Here is a 20,947-nt window from a genome sequence, read left to right as displayed (position 1 = left end):
CACGCGCTTGTGCCGCAGGCTGGCAGGTTTTTTGTGGTCGAAAATGAATGAATTATAGGTGGTCTGTCATAAACTTGACGGCAGAAAATTGATTCATATACGCATCGCGTCCAAAACCGCGCGTTCACGCGGTCTGCGGTGAATTGGCTGCGTTCAGCATGTGTACTTTTATGAGCAATGGAAGACCATAGAACTAATCTCTTAATACATTTCTTGTTAATAATGAGCAGCGTTGGCTTATCAATTACAGGTTGCCCGTTGCGTTCAAGACGGCATCTGCGAAAGTGTCGCATGTCTTCCATGTGGCACGCAGGAAGTTAGCCACACATGACTGACGACGACACATGGACGTTTGTCATCGGTGCTATTGGTTGCGTCAGAAGCAAAGCTTTTTTACTCGCAGTTGTAAGTAGCACGAAAACAACTGCTGCACTGTCAAGGAAATGACAGCTGCAGGCGAATTATCGCGCTTGGAGAAGCTGCAAACTGTGCGGCTGCGGTCAGACGTGACAGTTTTGCGGCCTACGGAAAGTCTTCCAAAGAAAATAAAACTTGCAGCCCGTGCAGCCTGTCGACTGGTTTGACTGCTGCGGGCAAAGCGATGCAGCGTCGTGGCGCCGTGCTTGACCCATTCCGAGATTTACTGGTCCTGATCTCCCGGCATGCATCACTGGCCGACGTCGTCCACGTCGCAAATGTTTACGTTGATTTGTGTTGTGTCTGGTGTAAAAGTAGCGTAGAGGTAGCATGCTTGTAACTGATGAGTCTCACACGCCTACGAAAGCTATCTGCTGTTTTGCCGCTAGTTTTAAATGATGCATCCTGTTTCGGAGTGCAAGCGGTCGCCTCTGGAATGGTAATTCTGTGCCGCACTTTCATCGGCGCTGCTGTTGTCATGCCTAAACACACGCCTACTGCATCTGTCGTCAGCATGTATCGTTGATTGTCTGCTAAGCTGTTACACACCCTCTCGAGAAAGTTTAATTTGTTTGTTTGTTTTTTCAGGTATGACATGTTCGCTTGCAAAACAACTTAGTTTCATGCGCGCCATGTTTCTTCGCGTGGTTTTTAATTGCTCGCGCCCGCTGCCCTGCATTCGAAAAGTGTGCCTTGTCTTTTGATCCGAGCAGTGCCACTGCTTGACCGTCGGCTACAGGGAACGGATGCGTGCGCAGTGTTTTCGTTGCTGTGCTAGCGCCTGTGGAGTCGGCGTATTCCGCGTTGCAGCTCGTGGTCACGCGCCAGTGTGGCGTGGAAAAAGTCTACTGGCCATTTTAGAACACTTGCTGCTTCGAAAGGGATGCAACGTTTGTCGACGACGCGCTGCGTAACGTAGTGCCTAGTTCCCTTTGTTACATTTTCGCATTTCTTTCCTGCCCCGTTGCAGTGAAACTCGGGCGACATGAACACGGCCGTCATCATGAGGAATTCGAAAGTCCGTACATTTTTGTACGTGCTTTTAGGCTGCTGCATGATGTTTACGGTGTTCCTCCTGTCTTCCACGCACACCAAGTTAAAGGACTCGCAGGAATCGAACGACAAATGCCAACAACAGCGGGACTCGCTCTCTGCTCAACTGCAAGGTGGATATGCATGCTATTTGGTTCTTTTCGTGTTTGAGCCGACCTGTTTGGGCTCTCTGTGGAAGCAGTTGGTGGTGACGTTCTAATACGCAAGTGTGCTGACAACTTGTGTATCACTAGCTGAACAAAAGCTTAATATGCACAGAGCGCGGTCATAGTTCATCATTTCTTTGGCGTTCTTCGTGTTTACCAGACATTTCTGTTGCTTGGACTGAAGAGGGAGAAACGATTGGCGCTGGCGTTTTTCACTGATAATACACCTGAGAGGGTGTTTGTCACTTTTTTTTTGCCGCTTTCTCACTTAGTTGTATTAATTGCTCATTTTAGCCAATAGTAAGTCATATTCACTACTGCTAGCCCAAAGTGTGTTTGTGATTAGCCCGCTTTTTAACTTTGTTTGGAAGCCATAATTATTACTTCATATCCAAGACTAATACCAAATAGTGCAGCAAGATTTACAAAATCATTTCTTTGACCTCATCTGATAAAATATTGCAATAAATATTCCATTGCAGTTTTAGGCGTTTTGCTTCAGCAGTCACTGATCCTCGTTTGATAGAAGATTGCAGTAAATATTGCGCTGCAGCTTCATGCATTCTGCTTCGGCACTCACTGATAACTACAGCCATGTGGCCCACTTTGTGGTAACAATGACACTACAAGAAGTTTTCAAAAATTTGAGTGGTTTTTGACTGGACTGATAATACTGGACAGTTTTTCTGAACTCTCTTGCTTACTCCACTGCAAGGAATCGGAGCACTTGAGATTTTGCCTGTGGCTGTCAGTGGATTGCCCTTCATGACCCGAAGAGCACTCTTTTCTTTTTTTTAATATTCTTATTTGCGTGCAGAATTTGGGCCTCAAGCTCAACATTTACGATATTCTTTACCTTGTCTCAAGTTGAAACTGCCATGTTTTTTGTCTGGTTTTGGTTCTTATGATAACGGAAGCTTTTTGACCCATGTGGTCTGTCGGCATGCTGTAAATGGAGGTCATAATCTGTGAGCAAATGAATGCAGTACACAATTCGTGCTAAGCAGTTGTAGTGTGAAGTGCCCAGTACTTTTACACTGACTTTGGAGTCCATGGTAGAGAGATGTTGGTTAGATGGTTCTTGATAATCACAAAGTGAACAAGAGAGGGGGAAAACCCCAGGGTGCTTGCCAACGTTTCGACAAGAGGGCTTGTCTTCGTTTGGGTTTCTTTTGCTTGTAAATTGGTAAGAGATGTTTGCTGATGCTTGTTTTGTCTTTTTTATTTGCAGTCGTTTATGAGCACAAAAGCAGGTTGGAGAAGACACTGCAACTGGAGACGACAGATAGGAAAAAAGCTGAGGATGGTAATGTTACTTGTTGCAATATATCTTTTTGGCTGAGCATCTGCATGTTGCCATTGCCTCATGCAGTACCAAGTAGTTCTGCTTTGATCTAAACTATCATGTTGTTACCAATCACTGCTGCAAAGTATTGAAAATGTATTGCGATGCAGAGGTTTCATTCATTGAACATGAGCGAAGTAAGTGTGAAAAGCACGGAACTTGGGAGGCAAGACATAAATGTGCTATTCTCCTCTTTTGCCTCATTACTTTCAGACAGTTCACAACTTAGAATACCACTTTGCACACACCTGTGTATGATGAGAGATAAGCGCTTGTTTTAGCTGTAGTATAGAGTTACTAAATAGTAGAAATTAGTGGATGTTGCAAAAAATTTAAGTGCAGAGGATTTGCTTGTAAGTCGTGTTGCTTCAGCATGCATCGTGTACACTTTTGTGTATTGTGCGTAGAAGTGCATCATTCTCTTGTCTTGACAGATGTTAAGGAGAGATGTGAATGCAGAGTAGAGGATGCTGTGCATCATCATAATCCTAGATCTGACTGAATTGCTTTGCACCATGCTAAGCAAATGGAAAAGTTCTTTCTCTTTGTCCTGTCTTCAAGGTCTTCTTGGCCTGTATCTATTTTAACTTTCCTGTTTCAGCTGTAAAGACTATCAGAGACCAAGCAGAAAGAGATCGGGTATGTTACTTTTTTTTTTACCATACCTTTAGGAATTACATGTCGCTGTCACGGTGATTTGTGGTTTGATGTAACTGCTGTGGTACTTGAGACATTGTAGGTAGAGCGAGTGAATGAGATTGTGATTGCTGGCTATGCAAATATACTTCTAAAGCATTGCCACATGCCTTGCATCAGAGCAAACAGGCAGTGTCACATGTTCTCTTCAGTCAGCTGCAAATCTAGTGGAATCGAGCCACTTCTCGCTTTGACCTTGCGCACATAGTTTTCCATTCTAGATGTTTGGTGTTTGACGTTGTATGAACAATTCCAAAAATGGCGGTAGATGAATAATTGCGAATAAGATTTGTTTCATATATTTTTAAATTAAAAGCCTTATAGTGCTGTGATGACATTTGCGGCATGCTCTGAACACCATTGTTAGAATGAGCACTTTTAGTTAAAGAGGCAGTGTGCTGACTTCTATCAAGCATTTTTGTTTTGTAGTAGCCCAAAAAAACAAATACCTGGACTGTGGGGCTGAGGAACACGGCAGAATAATTTAAAACTAAATTTTTACAATACTGAAATGTCACTTGTTGTCAGATCTGTGAGCCCTGACATTAAAGACTCAACAACTGAGTGCTGCCTTGGTAGCGGCCAGTGGCAGTAATGAGCGTGACATTAACAGAGATGCATAGGCTTTATTAAAACTTCATTTGAGAACACTAAGGTGTTGTTAAAAATACTTGTCAACAAAATAGGAATAGTGATATATATCACCAACAACCGTTTATTGCCACAGCTGTGTTTGCTTTTGCAAAACATTTTAAACAGCTATGAGAAAGCAGGGTTAGACAGTGTAAGAAATGGTGACTACAAGAGAAAGGAGCTGAAGAGTCTGAATTTACTTGCAACAAAAATAATCCTCTGTATTGCATTCAGTCGTATTCATTGTAGAATATGTCCAGTCCAGGTGATGTAGATGGACCACATTGCGAGCCACAAAGTTTTAACACAGCATGGCATAACCTTCAGCTCGGGCGCAACTTTTCTTGCGAATTTAAAATATAAATTTCTGCCAAAACTGCAAATTCTGCCCTTGCTTTTGTCATTGTAGGGGAATATGTACAAGAACGTGCCAGTATTTTTAAACTGTTCTCTGGCAGCAGACTGTCCCTTTAAGAATAATTAAAGGCGAAAATGCTTTCTTACATGTAGTCTAGCTATTGTATAGACATGGTCCTCAGGAAGCACTTCACGAACAGGTAGCCTTTTTCTAAGTGCATTGAGAAGGCATAGTCTTCATTTGCTATAATACTGTGAGACAGAATGCATGGTATGAATACTAGTACTATTAGGCTAGCAAAGCTACATCTAAATCTAAATGTCAATATGTAACTATTTGTTTGCACAACATCTTCAATTTGTTGTTTGCATAGCATTAATGCAGCGAATAATGAGCATGTCCTTCCACAGGCTGATGCTCGGAACGAAATCAAGAGGTTGACGAAGGAGCTCGAAGAGTTGAAGGCAAGTCTTGGCTACTAACCAGCTACTTAACTTGCCTAGGCCTAACTTATTGGGTACCCACAAGTGTACAATTAACAGTGTTTGGTGTCACAGAACATGAGTTAAAATTTTGGTGTACTCATACACTAAGCTGCCACACATTGTTCTGGTACTGTGAAATGGTCTTTAAATTTCCTAAGGCAGTAACAAGTACAGGTGACTCATTGAAACAGTTATTACTTTGGCACATTTGAGTGGCTATGGCTCAGTGCTAAAAGGAGCATCAGTGTTAAGAGATTGAAGAGTAATGGAATAATTACCAATTACACCTCTATTTTTCTTCTTCAACATTCAATGTGCAGAATGCCACCAGGAATATGACACAGGCTGCAGTAAGTCCAAGCTGATGTTGAGTGCTTTGTGAATGTTGTGTACAAGCTGACAGTTATCAGTGAGAATGCGCTTCCAACTTTCTTCCTCAGAATGCTACAGCAAACAATGCTACGCAGCTCGCAGTAAGTCTAAGTGGAACACTATCCGCTGCGTGCTTGAACGCTTATCATGGCAGTGCGTTGTAACGCTAATACTGTGACTGCCATCTAAAGTGCAGAAACGCTTTTTATACCTCACTATTCTGTTCCTTGTACTGCTCTGACTTGGTGTTGAGTGCTTTGCAAATATTGTTTAGATGTGCCTAAACTGGTGCTGTTGGCTATAAAAATGTGCTTCCAACTTTCTTCCTTAGAACGGTACTTCAAACAATGCTACGCAAAATGTCACGCAACCTGCAGTAAGTCTGTGCGGTACTCTGACCGCTGTGTGCTTGAATGTGTGCCATGTAGGAAGGGGAAGTGCCTTTGCTACAATACTGCCACGTAATGCTAATACTGTGATGACCAATCACAGTGTAAAAACGCTTTTCGTACCTTGCCCTTCTGTCCTTATTACTGTACTGACTTGCTACTTGTAATAGCTGCAGTACGTCTGAACTGGCATTGAGCTTTCTGCAAATCTCATTTGGTTGTGTTTAAACTGACCCTATTGGCTATAAAAATGAAAATGTGCCTCAGACTTTCTTCCCTAGAACAGTACGTGAATCAACGCTACGCAAAATGTCATGCAACCCGCAGTAAGTCTGTTGTTGAATGTATGCCATGCAGGGAGGATGTGTTTATGCTATGATACTGTGACATAACGCTAACACTGTGATCATCAATCACAGCGCAGAAAGTCTTTTTCATACCTCGCTCTTCTGTCCTTTTTACTGTTCTCACTTGCTGCATGTAATAGCTGCAGTAACTCTGAACTGGCATTTAGTGCTTTGCAAGTATCGTTTAGATGTGCCTGAACCACGGTGTAAGAATATTTTAGGTGAGACGACGCCGCCGCTCTCCGCTTCGCGACAAACCTCTGCTTCTCAGCTCTCCAACAGATGGCGCTACCAACTCAGACCCGGTAGTGCCCGGTCGCTGTGTGGGCGAAGTCACGGTATAAGAATAGGTGCGACAAGTAAACAAGAAACCAACTTGGTCTCGCAACGTCATCGTTGCGAGGCCAAAGCAAATCGTCTAATAAAATAAATAGCATCACTTAACAGCTTCATGTTAACCCCTAGCGTTCGGTTTTATGTGCAGCGAAGGCGAAACAGCGAGTGGGGGGGCTAAGCCCCGTTCGTCTGGCCGATGTTGGAGCATGCGTTAGGTAGTTTCTCTGGTACTGGCTATCGCATGAATAAACGTCTGCAATGTTTTCGCTTACCCCAGTCACCCGTCGTAGGCGGTCAAGCGTAGCTACTGTTATACACCGACACCGAGCTTATATTCTACCGCTCGCGATCGAGTGGCCCGTCATGGCAATAACGCCGCAAGTTGGTGATAAGCGTCAAAGTAAAGGGAATTCACAGGAAACAGTTGCAACATTTCAGCCCAGAAAACGGCTAATAAACTGTGATAACCCTTGCACCCTTATTCTGCTGTGTGGGCGTGATATTGACAACTACAGATTCGATACTGTCTGTATGCTTTAATATTCCTACGTTAAGATACATACAGTTCATAGTGTTGTTCATGAGAAGAATGCATACATTTGTGTGGATGGCAAAAAGGCGTTGACATCATAAATTTCATTTATTTGCAAAAGAGCTTGCCGGTCGGCATGGATTCTGAGAGTATCCGATAGGCTACTGCATGCACGACACATGTCTCCCACCGGTAACAGCAGTGGGCATCTTTTATGCCTCCATTTACGCTGGCAGTCAACTAAAGCACATTCAGGAGCCACAGAAGGAAACTCCTTCATATTAGGTCCTCCACTGCAAATGTGTAAGTTGTGAACGGTTTTTAGCACATCCTCAACTTGAGATTTCGACACAGCAAAATTATTTATGCCTACAGCACTGCATTCAACCGGCTTGCCGAATATGTACACTTGCAAACCCATGTCACTTTTCACATGCACAGACTTTCTGTTAAAAAACACGCACGCACCGTCACTTGTGCGCAGCAGAGAGGCGTCGTGGAACACGAGGTCACGGAACCCTTCCGCGTCGATGCGATGCACAGCCCAGGACGGTGTCGGAAGACAGAGAGTTGATGCTGTGTTGAACATTTCTTCGAACGGCGATGAAGTGCAGAGGTTACTTGCCCCGACAACATCGCTGCTCTCGTTGACTTCACCGTCTGCGCTTTGAGCAGATGGTGCTGCTGCAGGGACCTGCAGCACTACAAGCCTGCCGTCTTGACTGCTTGCGAGGACTTCTCACCTTCTTTGACAAGTAGCTCGGCGCTCCTTCGAAAATAGTTGGCAGAGCATACTTGGCAAGTCCCGCTCTCCTGCTGCCCGACATCAGAACGCGGCCATCAATAGCTGCGGACCACGTTTTCAGTATGAAGTGAGGAGCGAAATGTTTTTCACAGACACGGTCCGTGCGCTGCAGTACCCGGTCTTTGCGAGGGATCGCCCGTACGTCTCCATGCGTCGAGCCTGGCTTGGTCATGCGGCGGCGTAAAAAGCAATAACTTCTCTTTACAGGACTTATAGCCTGTGTTGCAGTAAGGCACAAAGCACTTCCCCATCGTCCAGCATACCAGTACACTAAACAACCAAACAGATCGACGCGCAAACACACGTGCGCGCGATCACAAGAGCAGGCGCAGAGGCGGGCGCGGCGGGCGCTAGGGCGCTAGTTTCGCGCGCCACCTCTCGAGGGCTCTTCTCACTAGAACTCCACTCTCCTCTCCCCGAGAAGCGTCGCCTCCGCGCCGTTCTCTCACCTAAAATATTCTTACACCGTGGCCTGAACTAACGCTGTTGGCTATAAAAATCTGCTTCCAACTTTCTTCCCTAGAACGGTACTTCAAACAGTGCTGCGCAAAATGTCACGCAACCCGCAGTAAGTCTGTTGTTGAATGTGTATGCCATGCAGGGAGGATGTGTTTATGCTATGATACTGTGACATAACGCTAACACTGTGATCATCAATCACAGTGCAGAAAGTCTTTTCATACCTCGGTGTTATGTTGTTTTTACTGTTCTCACTTGCTGCACGTAATAGCTGCAGTAATTCTGAACTGGCAATGAGTGCGTTGCAAGTATCGTTTAGATGTGCCTGAACTAGCGCTGTTGGCTATAAAAATGTGCTTCCAACTTTCTTCCCTAGAACGGTACTTCAAACAGTGCTGCGCAAAATGTCACGCCACCTGCAGTAAGTCTCTGCGGGTACCCTGACCGCTGTGTGCTTGAATGTGTGCTGTGTGAATGAGGGGTGCAGGGGTCTGCTGCAGTACTGCTGAGTAACGTCAAGTCACCAATTGAAGCCTGAAAATGCCTTTTGTGCTTCACCGTTGGCGCTTCTCTGATTATTCTGTGAAGGCGGCCCAAGCAGAGGAGTTCAAGAACCTGAAAGCCAGCTTCGATACACTCCACCAGGAAAAAGAAAAAGTTGACGAAGATCTAGCCAGTCATATCACATTACTTCAGCAGGAAAGAGACTCGAGGCAAAAGTTGGAGAGTGAGTTGTTCTATTTTTTTGTCCTCAAGCAGTTGTTAATCAGTAATATGTGGCTTAAGCATGCCCTGAAGCAGTTAGTATTGGAGTACCTTTTTCTTAGTCCATTGACGCACTGTGCCTAGCTACTGATGGTTTGCCTATTATTACCTGTGCAGTTGAATATTGCGGTATGGTTGATTCCTGCGATATCAAAATTCATGTTTCGCAAAGGAATCTGCTATGAAATTTTCCTGTGAAATTGACGAAGAAAGATTGTGCTCGATGAAGGGAAACAGCACACCTGAAAGCTGTATGCCCAAATATTGATACTAACTGCTCCTTCCCCAATGTGGTTCTTACATTGGGAGAGCTCTTGAAAGTTTGCACAACAGCAAAAGGTTGTCGCGTAATCCATGCTGCACCTGGACTACTCCACTGCGGGAATGCACGCATGCTACATTGGTTTGTTGTCCTGCATAACCACTCTGTGTTGTCAATAAACGCACAATCATTCCCCTGTTTTGCTGTGGTAGTATTTTGGGTAGTCACCCAGGAGAGCGAGTAATAGCTGAAATATGACACAATTCATGCTTGCCATGTCTGTGTGTTGTGCGAAAATCTGTTTGATGCAGCTGCTGCTCCTGGTCGTTGGTTGGAGTGGGTTGTTAACTACTGTTATGCCGAGAAGGTCTTGCGCGAGAGTTTCTTGCACTCATCGTACACAGCCGTGTTTTGTGAGTTGATATGCCTTTTTGAAACTGGCACGGGTGTGCTATGATGATAGCTGAGAGGTTTAGAGGGCCACACTTGCTTGGTTGCATATCCAAACGGCCTGGGTTTGAAATTCATTGGAAGCTATAATTTATTAATGTGTTTTATTTTTGGGAGTTTTTTAGTATGGACGGACGGAAGGCATACCAAAATTTGTGGGCATAGCAGGGCAAAGGTGTAGGTGTTTTAACAGAAAGTTCTTAAGGGAGTTTTTTATGCAGACATAATGGAGGCATGTATGAATTGACTTGAGGTGAGGTGTTGGCATATCTAGCATGTGGCAAGTGCATATGTGGTCCCTGCTTCACTTGTTGCACGGTGGCTTGCCAGTGCGGCACTTCATGTCTCATGGGTGGCCGGTGTTTCTAGGAAGCCGCCTCTGGTCTGTGTATCTCTGATGTCCATTGCATAATAAGACTGTTTATTGATTCCTCGTGCTTGGTGTGTCACTACCTGCAGGGCATTTGATGGAGCTACAGGAGGCGAGGAAAACTCAAGGCCAGCTGGACCTGATGCATCAGGTGCGTGTAGTAACAGAGTACCAGCTCGCATACATGTCCAGACTGTTAAGAATGGGGCACTCATATCTTGATAGTAGTGTACTACCAACGGAAGATTTAACACGAACGGGATAAATGATACGCAAAAGCAAGAATTTAAAAAAATATTAGCCACTGCAGAAGAAATAGAGGCACAGTTCATTAACACCTCGGTGGAACAGTCTTTGTGACATCGAATGGAACAGTCTTCGTGACATCGAAGTGAAAAATCTATTGCACTAATTAATATACAGCCTCTCTCCTGAAATTTTTGTTTTGCTGTTCCTGTTTCATTTTATGCTGACAGTATTAGTGACCTGGTGTTCATTATCTGAATCCGAGTGTGCTTGCTAAATGCTAGAGTTTCATTCGTTTTATTAGGCACCGTGTAGAGTTTTTGCCATTGTGTGCAAAAATGTCAGATTCGTGCTGCGGAGCTGCTGAACGATGTGGACAATTAGCATGGTAAACAAGACTAGGGTTGGTTACAGTCTGCTGTAGCAGTTTTCATACACAGTGCTACACAATGCCCGTGCATAAATGTGCGTAAATGTGCCCATCTTCTCTGTGGTGCTGCTACAAAAGTGGACCTTCGACCTACAGAACTACGCGTACCTTTTGCTGGTTAGTAGTTTCGGGCTTTAGGAATTAAGAGCTTGGCACATGGGCAGGCTGTTGGGAAAAGAACCTATAATTGCATTGAAATTTAGTGGAAACCTACAAGAACGGTTGTAGTACCTTGCGTTGCTTTTCACTTTTCTTTTTTCAGAGAGAACTGGAGACGTGCCGTGCGGAAACGGCGCAGCTGTATGCAAAACTTCAGCAGCAGAACATGGTCCATCCTCAGCAGCTGGTAGCAGGTGGAGGACATGTCAAGCCGGCTGCCAGTGCAGACCTCTTGTCGGCAGGTGCGGTCAGGGTTGTGCAGGCTGACGGTCCAGCCGTCGCACCTGCCCAGACCGCCACTGAGGCCAAGGCCAGTGCAAAGGTGAGGTCTTAACACAGACCGGTGGGCTGGAAAACACTTTGGGAAAAATCAGTTGAATATTTGTCGCCATTCTGTTGTGGTGCTTCTTGGATACCTATCGCTAGTCAGCTTTTCATGGCTACAGTTTGGCTGTTCTGCCCCACTGTTGCCAGAGATCTTAAAATCCAAATTGTTGACTCTGCTCTTGTGCTTTGTCACTGGTGGATTTTTGCAGTTGAAGAAAAACTTGTAGTACTGTTGAGATGAATGAGTTAAAGTTGCCAGTTGCACCAGAAAGCACTACTGTCAACTCTTGGTAACTAGAATTCGAAGGGAACTTTTTTTTTTACTTGAATTGATGAAATCTGTGCATACACACATGCATGTTCATAGATGTAGAATGCTTTTGGGCGCCATATTACGTTCTTGAGTGGTTGACTGGTAACATGCCCGAAGCCAAGCACAGTAGTATGTTTTAAAGAACATAGCGGAAGCTTGCCTCTTTTTAGAAGCTCTTATCCTTACGTTCTGTGCTCAGAAGGTAACAGGTTTGGCAGCCATGCTTTCAAATTGCAGGAAATATCTGGCTTACATCTCGTGCAAGATATTGCAAGTGAGCTTTCCCACACACTTGTTAACTGCGAAATCAAGGGGACAAAGCGTGTGCTGAAAACACGGATATGTGCTAGCACTCGCACTAGCGTTAGCATTGGCATGTGCTAGTAATTGGACCCTGGATTATATAGCTTCGGGCGACAGCTCAGCCGCTTAATTGCTAGGCAGCATTTCTAGATGTTTGAGACTACCTACTTGCAGGTCTTCTCCTCGGGTCTTTTGTGCAGGACAAATACAAGGAAAATGATTAGCGAGCTTGGGTCTTTGCCCTAAGCGGAAAGTGTCATGATACTTTAGAAACACATAGCACACAACCCTACCATTTCTTGACATGTATACTCTAAAGACAAATTTGAAAAAGGGTGGTAGCTTAGATTGAAAACAAAGACCAGTTGTGATAGGCAGGCGTGGTCTTTAGGGTTCTTTATTTTTTTATTATTATTACTGCATCTAATGTTTTCAGGCATTGAGGAGGAGCATTTGCAGGGGCAGTTGATAACACTGAAACAGTATGCTAATGTGTGGTGTAGCATTGATTGCCATTAGCCTGTGGCTTTCAACCATCAGCCATAGCTGTTCTGTATGGTGTTACTTTGCAATAATATAGCTCTTTTTGGCTATAGCCAAAAAATTTTGATTTGCAACATAGCACTTGTCAACACTCAACCTGCCTTAGGTGTCACCATAGTGGGAACAAGGCCTTGCAGAGTGCCTTCTATTGTGCTAATGTCGCTTCAAAGCTCAGGGCGTTGTGAGGGGCAGTTTCTGCCCACTTCCCATGGCTGCTTAGGAATGCCAGGAGTGTGAGCCCTACTACGCAGCCTATCGGCCCTGGCCTTGCATGTTTACTTTTAACGAAACCTGTAGTTATTTCTACGTGCATAAGTGCACTATACTGGAGCAAGCCTCAAGACCTGAGCAGTGTAGAACACCAAGACAGTGTGACTATGCAAGCTGAGCGAATTTCTCCAGGGAAATTGGCTGGAAGCGAGCAATTTGTCTTCTTTTCTGCTCTTATTTGTCGTGCTGAAATTCTGATGGAAGATCTGGAGTGGGTTCACCCATATTGTGACAGTGCTTGCTTTTTGGTGTGCAGCTCATGTTGACATTTAACACATAGAACACTTGACATTTTGGCCGGAGCACAGAAACCATATTGGTTCCCTACTACACACTTGTGCATGGAGCGCACAACTTGAGGTCGCTAATCTTATATGGTAAAGAGATTTTTAAGAGCCATGATTGCTAGTGTCAACACCGATGCCATTGTCTGAGGTCGATATTTCAGCATGAGCATTGTAACTGTCATTGTTTTCTGCTTAATTTTTTTTTTTCCAAGGAAGAAAAGCAGTGTAGTTGAGCACACACATTGCTTTAGGCATAGATACCGTGAGAATATGGAGTATTTGCCCTAGGAATTGTCTGCTACAGGCTGGAGGTGATGAAGCACCAGGTGGGTATGTTACTGAGCGTGACAGGCTGTGCAGGTTTCTTATTGTGCGACACCAATTTTGGCAGATTAGTTTGGAGTGCTCTCTGGTACGACCTCTACTTGACGATCACTGTCGATTCAATTATCTAAACACATGGGCCGCTCTCACTCTCGCATTGTAGTACTAGTAGCCTCTCTCCAAGAAAAGTTGAACTTGCTCTGCAAGTTATGAATTTGCCTTTGGAACTTAGCATTAGTTTTCTTGTGCACTGTTAGGAATAGTGGGCCCTAATAGACAGGAAAGGTGTGGGCAGATTCCGCTGTAGCTTATGCTACCTGACTAAAACATTGAAAACTCTGGGAGCGGAGCACAGGATAGATGTCTCTCCAAGTTGTGTTGCGCCACCGTTGGCCAGCCGTGTGTGTTCTGAACAAGCTTTACTCCTGTTATCGCTCCCACTCCCTCCTGAACCCTCATCTCCCTCAGCTGCCCACGCGATCACAGCACTTGGTTGGTGGTTCGAACCTCCGCCAACAGGTGGCGCCGCCCCTGCTGCGGCCTCAGCAGCTGAGCGCCCCCCAGTGGGGCTCTCAGCTGCACAGGCCACATGTGCTGCAGGGCAGCGTCGGGGCTGCCGCTGGGTTAGAACCGCACGGTGCCCTCTCCCACTTCGACCCTCGAACTGGAGACCACCTGGTTCAAGCATTTATGGAAGCCAGCCACCGTCGTTCACAGCAGCAACAGCAGCAGCAACATCAGGAAGAGTACCAGTTGGCCGCACCAAATTTACACGCACAGGATGGCAACCATGCAGCCTTACATCAGGCGGTGCTTGCCGCCGCTGAGGGCTGGCGCCGTGAACACTGATGCAGCATTTTGAAGCAGCGCAGGAAGGCAAGACAAGAAGGGCAGCTCTGCTATCTGCCAGCGAAATGCACCCAGAAAGTGCATTGGACAGACAAAGCAAGAGGTAGATACCTCCTGCAGTGGGCAGCGCAGTTGCTTGCGTTTGCACACATGGGGTTTTCTTGTATTGGTAATCTTTTCCAAACATCCGCTTGACTACTTGGCCAGCCTTTTCAGCAGCCTGTGTGCTGTGCAGTCTAGCGTTTGGGTTTGATGCTGTGAAAAGCCTGCATTGCATTTGTGGCGTCCATTGAGTATTATGAATTTGCTGCTAGATGCACAAACTGCATTTAGGAATTCTCTCTCTGCATCTTAACTTGAATTTGCCTAGCTCGTGAATATGTAAATACAAAAACGCACCGGGGCTGGTTGTGCTGCTGTGCTATGGCAGATATCGCCTCAGTTTTATTGGTTAGGGTTTGGTGCATGGTGGCCGAACAGAAATAGCATGTGGCACAGCCAGACACAGTGCCTGCCGATGTTTTTTGCCTGTCAATTTTAGTCAACTAGTGTGTGTCCTAGTTGCTCTTCAACCATGCAACTTTATTGGTTCCGTTCTAGAAAGTCGCGAACTATCACAGTTTGTGTTTCAATCTTCTGCTTGTGTAGCTTGCAGGTATGGTTGTATGTTTTTAACTTTTACAAAACCGTCCCAAACTGCAGGCACATACATTGCTGGTGCCTGCTTAGCGCTGAGCTGCCTTGCATACTAATGCATAACTAAGCTGTTTAAACTAGCTTAAATTATCCTAATGTGCATTCTTCCTTCAGGCATGAGTAGGTGTTAAAATTTCTAATAAGGCTGATTAAGAATTGATTGAAAGGTTTGCTGATTGCAGTGCACTAGGATTGGTGGGGTGACAAGAGTTGTTAGTGGACATCTCATTCGGCATTGTTGAGCAGGTTGCTGTTGGCTTGTGTCCCACAACTGTTGTGATATGACTCGACTTGTATTAATTCTTATAAATAGTGTTGGGTGGCAGAAGCAGTTGGTGCATGTTGGACAGCTCGGCATAGCAAATCAAGTGATGTTGATGTGCTGTTGCTCACTTTGCGCTGTTGCTTAACGTGTAGACCTACTAGCCACAGCTTAGTTCTTTTGTACATTTGCACTGATACTGAAGGGATTAGTGGAATGGGCACCTTTGGGTCTGGAGGCTTGTTGCGTTTCATTTTGACAGGGGGTTAACTGTTAGCTATGCTAGCTGTGTGCTCAGCAACATGTTTGAGTTTTATCTGTGTATGGTTTGACCATTAGGGATGACACAAGGTTAAAATATCGAAGTGTTGCAGCTTTTTTTTGTTTCTTGCTAATTTATTCGCATCTGAACTGGCTCCACCAAGTAGTAATTTTGGTGAGGGTTTGGCCAGGCAGAACAACTCATTCATATACATACATCGAGTTTTAAGCGAAGTGTTTTCGCCTCCTGAAAGGCATATAGAAAGGAGGTATTGCTTAGTTTCATACGTATTGCCTAATTAGAGCATGTTAGCGCAATTTAACTTGAGCTATATATGCATGATTTTTATTTAAGTTCTTTTTTTTTTTGCAAAAAAGGTTGTGATTGTGTGTTCTCAGGTGTTGCATGCTTTTTGCAGGCAGAGTTGAAGAGTGCATTTTGCAGCTCATTTTTTGGAAGCTATGATCTACTTTGCAATGTAAGCTAAAGCCTCAGCCGGCCAGCCAGTTTTACTAAGAGCACAATTTTCACCAGATTTCACAATTGGCAGTCAGAGCGACTGTGGTGCACTAACCACAATCTTACTAGGTTGGGCACACAGCTCATGTCTGCAAATGGCACTATTTGCAGTATTTGTATATTGTCTGCAGTGTGTGTAGCTGAGCAGGCAGGCAAACATCTGAATATCCACACTACGACACACTCACAAGCAGTCTTAGGGTCATGAAGATGTGTATGTTGATCTTTCACGTCTCTGCAGCTTCAGGTATTACTGGTTTATGCAACTTGTAATTCTTTTCATTTTATTACCCTCAAGCGCAAAAGCATTACAGAGGGGAGTGGTACATACATTATATAGCGAGAATAAACAGAGCACAATAAAACCTAAACCAAACGAAAAGGCTAATACAGAACAGCAAATAGAATCACATAAATAAAGAAAAAAATACGTTTGGAGTATTAACTGAATACGGGAATAAACGGCAAAGGTATACAGTAGCACAGGAGATGGAACAACCGTAAACGGAACAGGTACACACATAGAAAAACAAGGAACATGACACAAGATAACTGTTAAGAGCATTCCAGAATAATGCGGACTGGAGTAGTTGAGATACTTTGCAAGTGAGCCGTGATTAATTTAAATGATCAAAGGCAACCTGCATGTAGGGTGGGGAAGGAGCTCATTATTGTAATCTTTGTTTGATACATTTATTTTTAATATATATGTGCTGATTGATGTAGTGTTTTGTTACATAATTATATATATTTTACTTCAGTGATTTTGATATTTAAACCTGTTCTGTTAGGGCAGCCGTGTGATGAAGTGTTTTGCTCGGGCTTGATGTTATGTGTAAAGTGTCTTTTCTTCCTGTCTGATGATGCTAGTTAATTGACAGGCACGTTTTTTTTTCATGTGCAAGTTGTTCTTTTGCGCGGTTACATGTCAGGAATCTGCTAACTGTGGTAGTTGCTGATTTGTATTGTTTTTACGTAAAGTCTTTTACAGCGTGCATTTTTTCAGCTGGTTTTTACCTGTCCTTGAAAGGGCTCACCTGTTGCAGTTCGTTGCTTCATGTCAGTGTGCACGCACTTTGAGAACATTTTCAGGTGTTGGGGTTGTAATTTTTGGAAGCACAAACACGAGACGATAGAAAGCTCAATTGCACAATCAAGGGTATGTGTTAGTCTTATTTTTTGTAATATATTCGCGTCGGTGCTAATGAAGGTTTTTCCCTGTTTGCTCAGAAATGTGCAAAGTTGGTTGGTAATGCTTGCGAAAGCAAGTGGCTTTTCGTAAAAGTACTATTATTAATTGATGCATTCACTCAGAAACAACAAAAGAGAAAAACTTCTGTTCTTCAGCTTTGGTGTAATATACTATGCTCCAATAGCTTCTAGAATTCCGGATATTACAAATTAAACGTTATACTGCTCTGCAGAGGGTGGGAAATATAGGTCCTATCTTGTTCTTGGGATTTTTATTTACTTGGGCAAGATAGCAGCACAAAAGGACAACTGCCACACTGGTTGTCAAAACAATTTAAGCTCGCACATATTTTTTTTGTGGCCAAGGATTTGATGTGTATGGGTGCGTAATTTTCTCCACAAGGTGTGTGTTGTGTGCTTGTTGCTCAAGAATGGAAAAAAAAAAAATAAAAGGTATTTTTGTCACAGCTGTTTCTCGTGAATTATTGCCGTAATCTTACAGAGGTCATAACACACTGCATGTCTTGCTCTTTTTATGTTTTGGTTTTATGATGTGGAGCGGTGTTGGACACTGTTTTTCTTTCCCTGCACGCTGAACACTTATCACCCCGGGTGCATCTCTCTCTCGATTCACTGTGCTTTTCTTTGCCAACTTTCTGGATGTGGTGCTTTGTGAACCCTAACTGTTAAGCTTTGTTGTCGGAGCAGAGACTGCTGCGCTCTCTCATTTGATGAAGCTATGGTGGAGTGGTAACGGATTTCGCACTTATTGGTGTTGTTGTTCAGGAGGACAAAGGAGCTGGAAAATTGGGTTCCCGATATCAGGGCGCTGGGGCAGAAAGTCTGCAGCCAAAGGTAAATAACACTTCCTAAAAAATGCGCGCGTTTGGCTTGGCTGACTTTCGTATGTAGCTTGTGGAAATGACTTGTGGCCTGTTTCTGTGGCAGAAGACTGTGCTGTACGCAAGGTTTAGCTGATCAGCTGCTAAAATGTTTGGCTGCTTCGGGAGTCAGTTGTGCATGTCATGAAAGTCTGACCTAGTTGTTATGGGGAGCAAATGTTGTGACCCTTGGTGATCTTCTGTGGGACGGTGAAGAGAAAAAAAAAAGATTTTTGGGGTGCACAGTGAGCAACTCTGCCGCATAGCATAGCATGGATCACTAGAAAGTATTGATAGTTCCCTTGGAGGCTGCTGCAAGTCTTACTGCAGCCATAGGCCCCATTCCAAGCGACTTCCAGTGTTACTTTCTCCTCTTCTACTAACAACCTCCTGCAATTTGGTAGCGCTAGCAACTTGCATGATTTTGTGGGGCTCTGTATTGTTTTTTTGCATGCCACTTGGCTTTCCCTTTTCCCCTGCTTCTTTGTGTCTGCAAGGATCAGTCTTTTCTTTTAACTGTCATATGCTGATCTGTGAAAAGTATTCTATGAGTATTTAGTGCAGTTGCGATGACATTGTCCCGGCTCTAGCGCTGCAGTTAAGGGCAGTGGTGCAGATCTGTGGAGGATTTATGCGCATTGACACACTGTGGTATGGATTACAAATATTTCAGTGCTGGTTTTGAAGTTTGCTGGATGAGTGCTTGTTGCCAATAACCTTTTAAAATATATGAATCGTAACACTATGTTGTGCACAGAAATCTTGGGGAAGTAGTTGGCATGGCAGGCATTAGTTTAATTTCCAGTTCAAACTGCACATAGAGACCTCCTTATAGGAGGCATCTTCACTTGGTGTTTAATGGCCAGTGTAAGGCACAGAGACGGTGCTTCAGATAAGAAACCTAGGGTGTGGCCAACTTTGGCACACATCTGTACTGTATTTATGCTTCCTTCTGATTGCTGGTATAGATAACTAGTTTACAGCCCATTGACCTTAAAGAAACCAGTTTTAACAGCAGATATCAGCTATAGGCACCTGTTCAATAGTATCATTTGCCTTGCTTGAGTGTCGGTGCAAGCTTCTTGTTTTTGGCAATTTGCTGACGGACAGCCATAAAGTATGCACAGTTATGCAATGCCACGCTCTGCCAGGCTGAGAGCCTTCCAAGTAGTTGCATGAGCCACTGTCAATCTCTCTTGAAGCAAGTTCTTCCGGGAGAGATTGGGACAGAAGGCCGCCGCGGTGGCTCAGTGGCTATGGTGCTCGGCTGCTGACCCGAAAGACGCGGGTTCGATCCCGGCCGCGGCGGCTAGAATTTCTTTGGAGGAGAAATTCTAGAGGCCCGTGTACTGTGCGATGTCAGTGCACGTTAAAGAACCCCAGGTGGTCGAAATTTCCGGAGTCCTCCACTACGGCGTCTCTCATAGCCTTAGTCGCTTTGGGACGTTAAACCCCATAAACTAACTAACTAACTAACTAGATTGGGACAGAAGAGCAAAGGTGGGGAGGTGAAGTGGAGCTAGCATCCTGGTTGCTACCTCATACTTGAGGATGGGGAAGGGGAGATGTATACTTTGTGTGTACGCTTGAAGCTCAAAGCTGTTAAGTTAAGTAGGTATGGGTCTGGGCTGGCAGGTAATTCATCTGGATGTAAAGCATATAAAAAGGCATGAATGGGTGAAGACGACAGACAGATGTGCTTCTGCATTTTTCTGTCGCTTGTCCGTGCGCCTCTCTGTTGTCTTATTCACCAACGTCTTTCTGCGCTCTTTATGTCCAAAATTAGGGAGATTTTGGTTTAGTAAGGCAGTAATGCTGCTGTTAGTGGTGCATCATAGAAGCAAGCAATGCTTCACAAGCTGTTTATGGAGTTTCCTTGAGTAAAATGAGGTATTTTTGAAGTAAACAGCACATAGGAAGGCAAGGACAAGAAAAACCAATGAAAATAGTGTTAACGCGCAGTGTTGAATTTGCATTATCCAGATCAGACCAAACCATACATATTGCAGAAAACCAGGTGGCCAAAATTAATCTGCAACTCTCTACTAAGGAGTCCCTCATATTTCGTATGCAGCTTCAGGATGTCAAACCATGCATAGCAAATACGAAAACTCGACATAGTGCTTGTCTGGCCTTCTGTATCCTTGTCTTCTTGTGTACTGACTGCTTGAAAGGTGTCATACTAACAAGGCCAAGTTTCTACATAATGAGGCAGTTGTTGATCTGCTACTCTCCCTTGTGTGGGTACATGGGTGGTATACGGATCTATACGGATTAGTACGTGAAACAGACCAAGGATTACGGAAACCAGCATGGTTTCCTTGTAGCCATTGCCTGAAATTTATGTACCTTTCCAATGGACCGGTTCCACCACAAGTTTCAGCAAGCCATCTCTGCCACAGAGTGAAGGAAGAGGGTAGTGTGTGTCAGGGACACACAAGTGAATGGTATCCTAGATGAAATCAAGAAGCAGAAATGGGCATGAGCATAGGCATGTAATGTGAAGCCAAGATAACCTATAGTCCCTTAGGTAACAAGAGTGGCTTCAAAGTAAAGACATGCGTAGCAGGGGCGGCAGAAAATCAGGTGGGCAGATGGTGAGATTAGGAAATTTTCGCAGGGATAAGATAAAGACAGCCTCTGCTGGCACAGGACGGTGAATTGGAGGGATATGGGAGAGTCCTTTGCCCTGCAGTGGATGTAATTGGGCTGCTGCTGATGATGATTTAACATCGGTTTCTCCAAACAAATGAGTTGCTCTGGCATCAAATAGAAATGCACATGCAACTCTGCAAGCCTTTTTCACAGCAAACATCGGTTTGTGCAGCAAAAAAGTATTAGGAATTCTATAACGCACTGCATGTA

At 44.4% G+C, this 20,947-nt stretch overlaps 1 protein-coding gene across 15 annotated transcripts in view; it reads left to right on the top strand.

Annotated features, from left to right (window-relative positions):
• The first annotated feature begins 654 nt into the window (after positions 1 to 654).
• LOC149364874 (uncharacterized) overlaps positions 655 to 20,947 on the top strand; it is a 41,201-nt gene continuing 20,908 nt past the window's right edge. For 4 of the 15 annotated variants that reach the window (XM_089574827.1, XM_089574821.1, XM_089574834.1 and 1 more), the window contains exons 1-13: positions 655 to 856; positions 1,388 to 1,583; positions 2,848 to 2,922; positions 3,563 to 3,600; positions 5,059 to 5,112; positions 5,454 to 5,483; positions 5,574 to 5,606; positions 5,837 to 5,881; positions 8,438 to 8,482; positions 8,962 to 9,100; positions 10,310 to 10,371; positions 11,159 to 11,377; positions 17,988 to 18,056. In XM_089574827.1, the coding sequence (XP_089430953.1) occupies positions 1,403 to 1,583; positions 2,848 to 2,922; positions 3,563 to 3,600; positions 5,059 to 5,112; positions 5,454 to 5,483; positions 5,574 to 5,606; positions 5,837 to 5,881; positions 8,438 to 8,482; positions 8,962 to 9,100; positions 10,310 to 10,371; positions 11,159 to 11,377; positions 17,988 to 18,056 (990 nt within the window). In that variant the 5' untranslated portion in view covers positions 655 to 856; positions 1,388 to 1,402. The remainder of the gene's footprint in view (positions 857 to 1,387; positions 1,584 to 2,847; positions 2,923 to 3,562; positions 3,601 to 5,058; positions 5,113 to 5,453; positions 5,484 to 5,573; positions 5,607 to 5,836; positions 5,882 to 8,437; positions 8,483 to 8,961; positions 9,101 to 10,309; positions 10,372 to 11,158; positions 11,378 to 17,987; positions 18,057 to 20,947) is intronic. The other 11 variants (XM_089574825.1, XM_089574822.1, XM_089574824.1 and 8 more) reach the window with 11 other exon arrangements.

The sequence above is a fragment of the Amblyomma mixtum genome, chromosome 2 (genome assembly GCF_055824585.1).
Source record: "Amblyomma mixtum isolate Tamu chromosome 2, ASM5582458v1, whole genome shotgun sequence".
Taxonomy (NCBI): domain Eukaryota; kingdom Metazoa; phylum Arthropoda; class Arachnida; order Ixodida; family Ixodidae; genus Amblyomma; species Amblyomma mixtum.
Note: the sequence above shows the minus strand (reverse complement) of the source record. Positions and strands in the feature narration are given on the sequence as shown.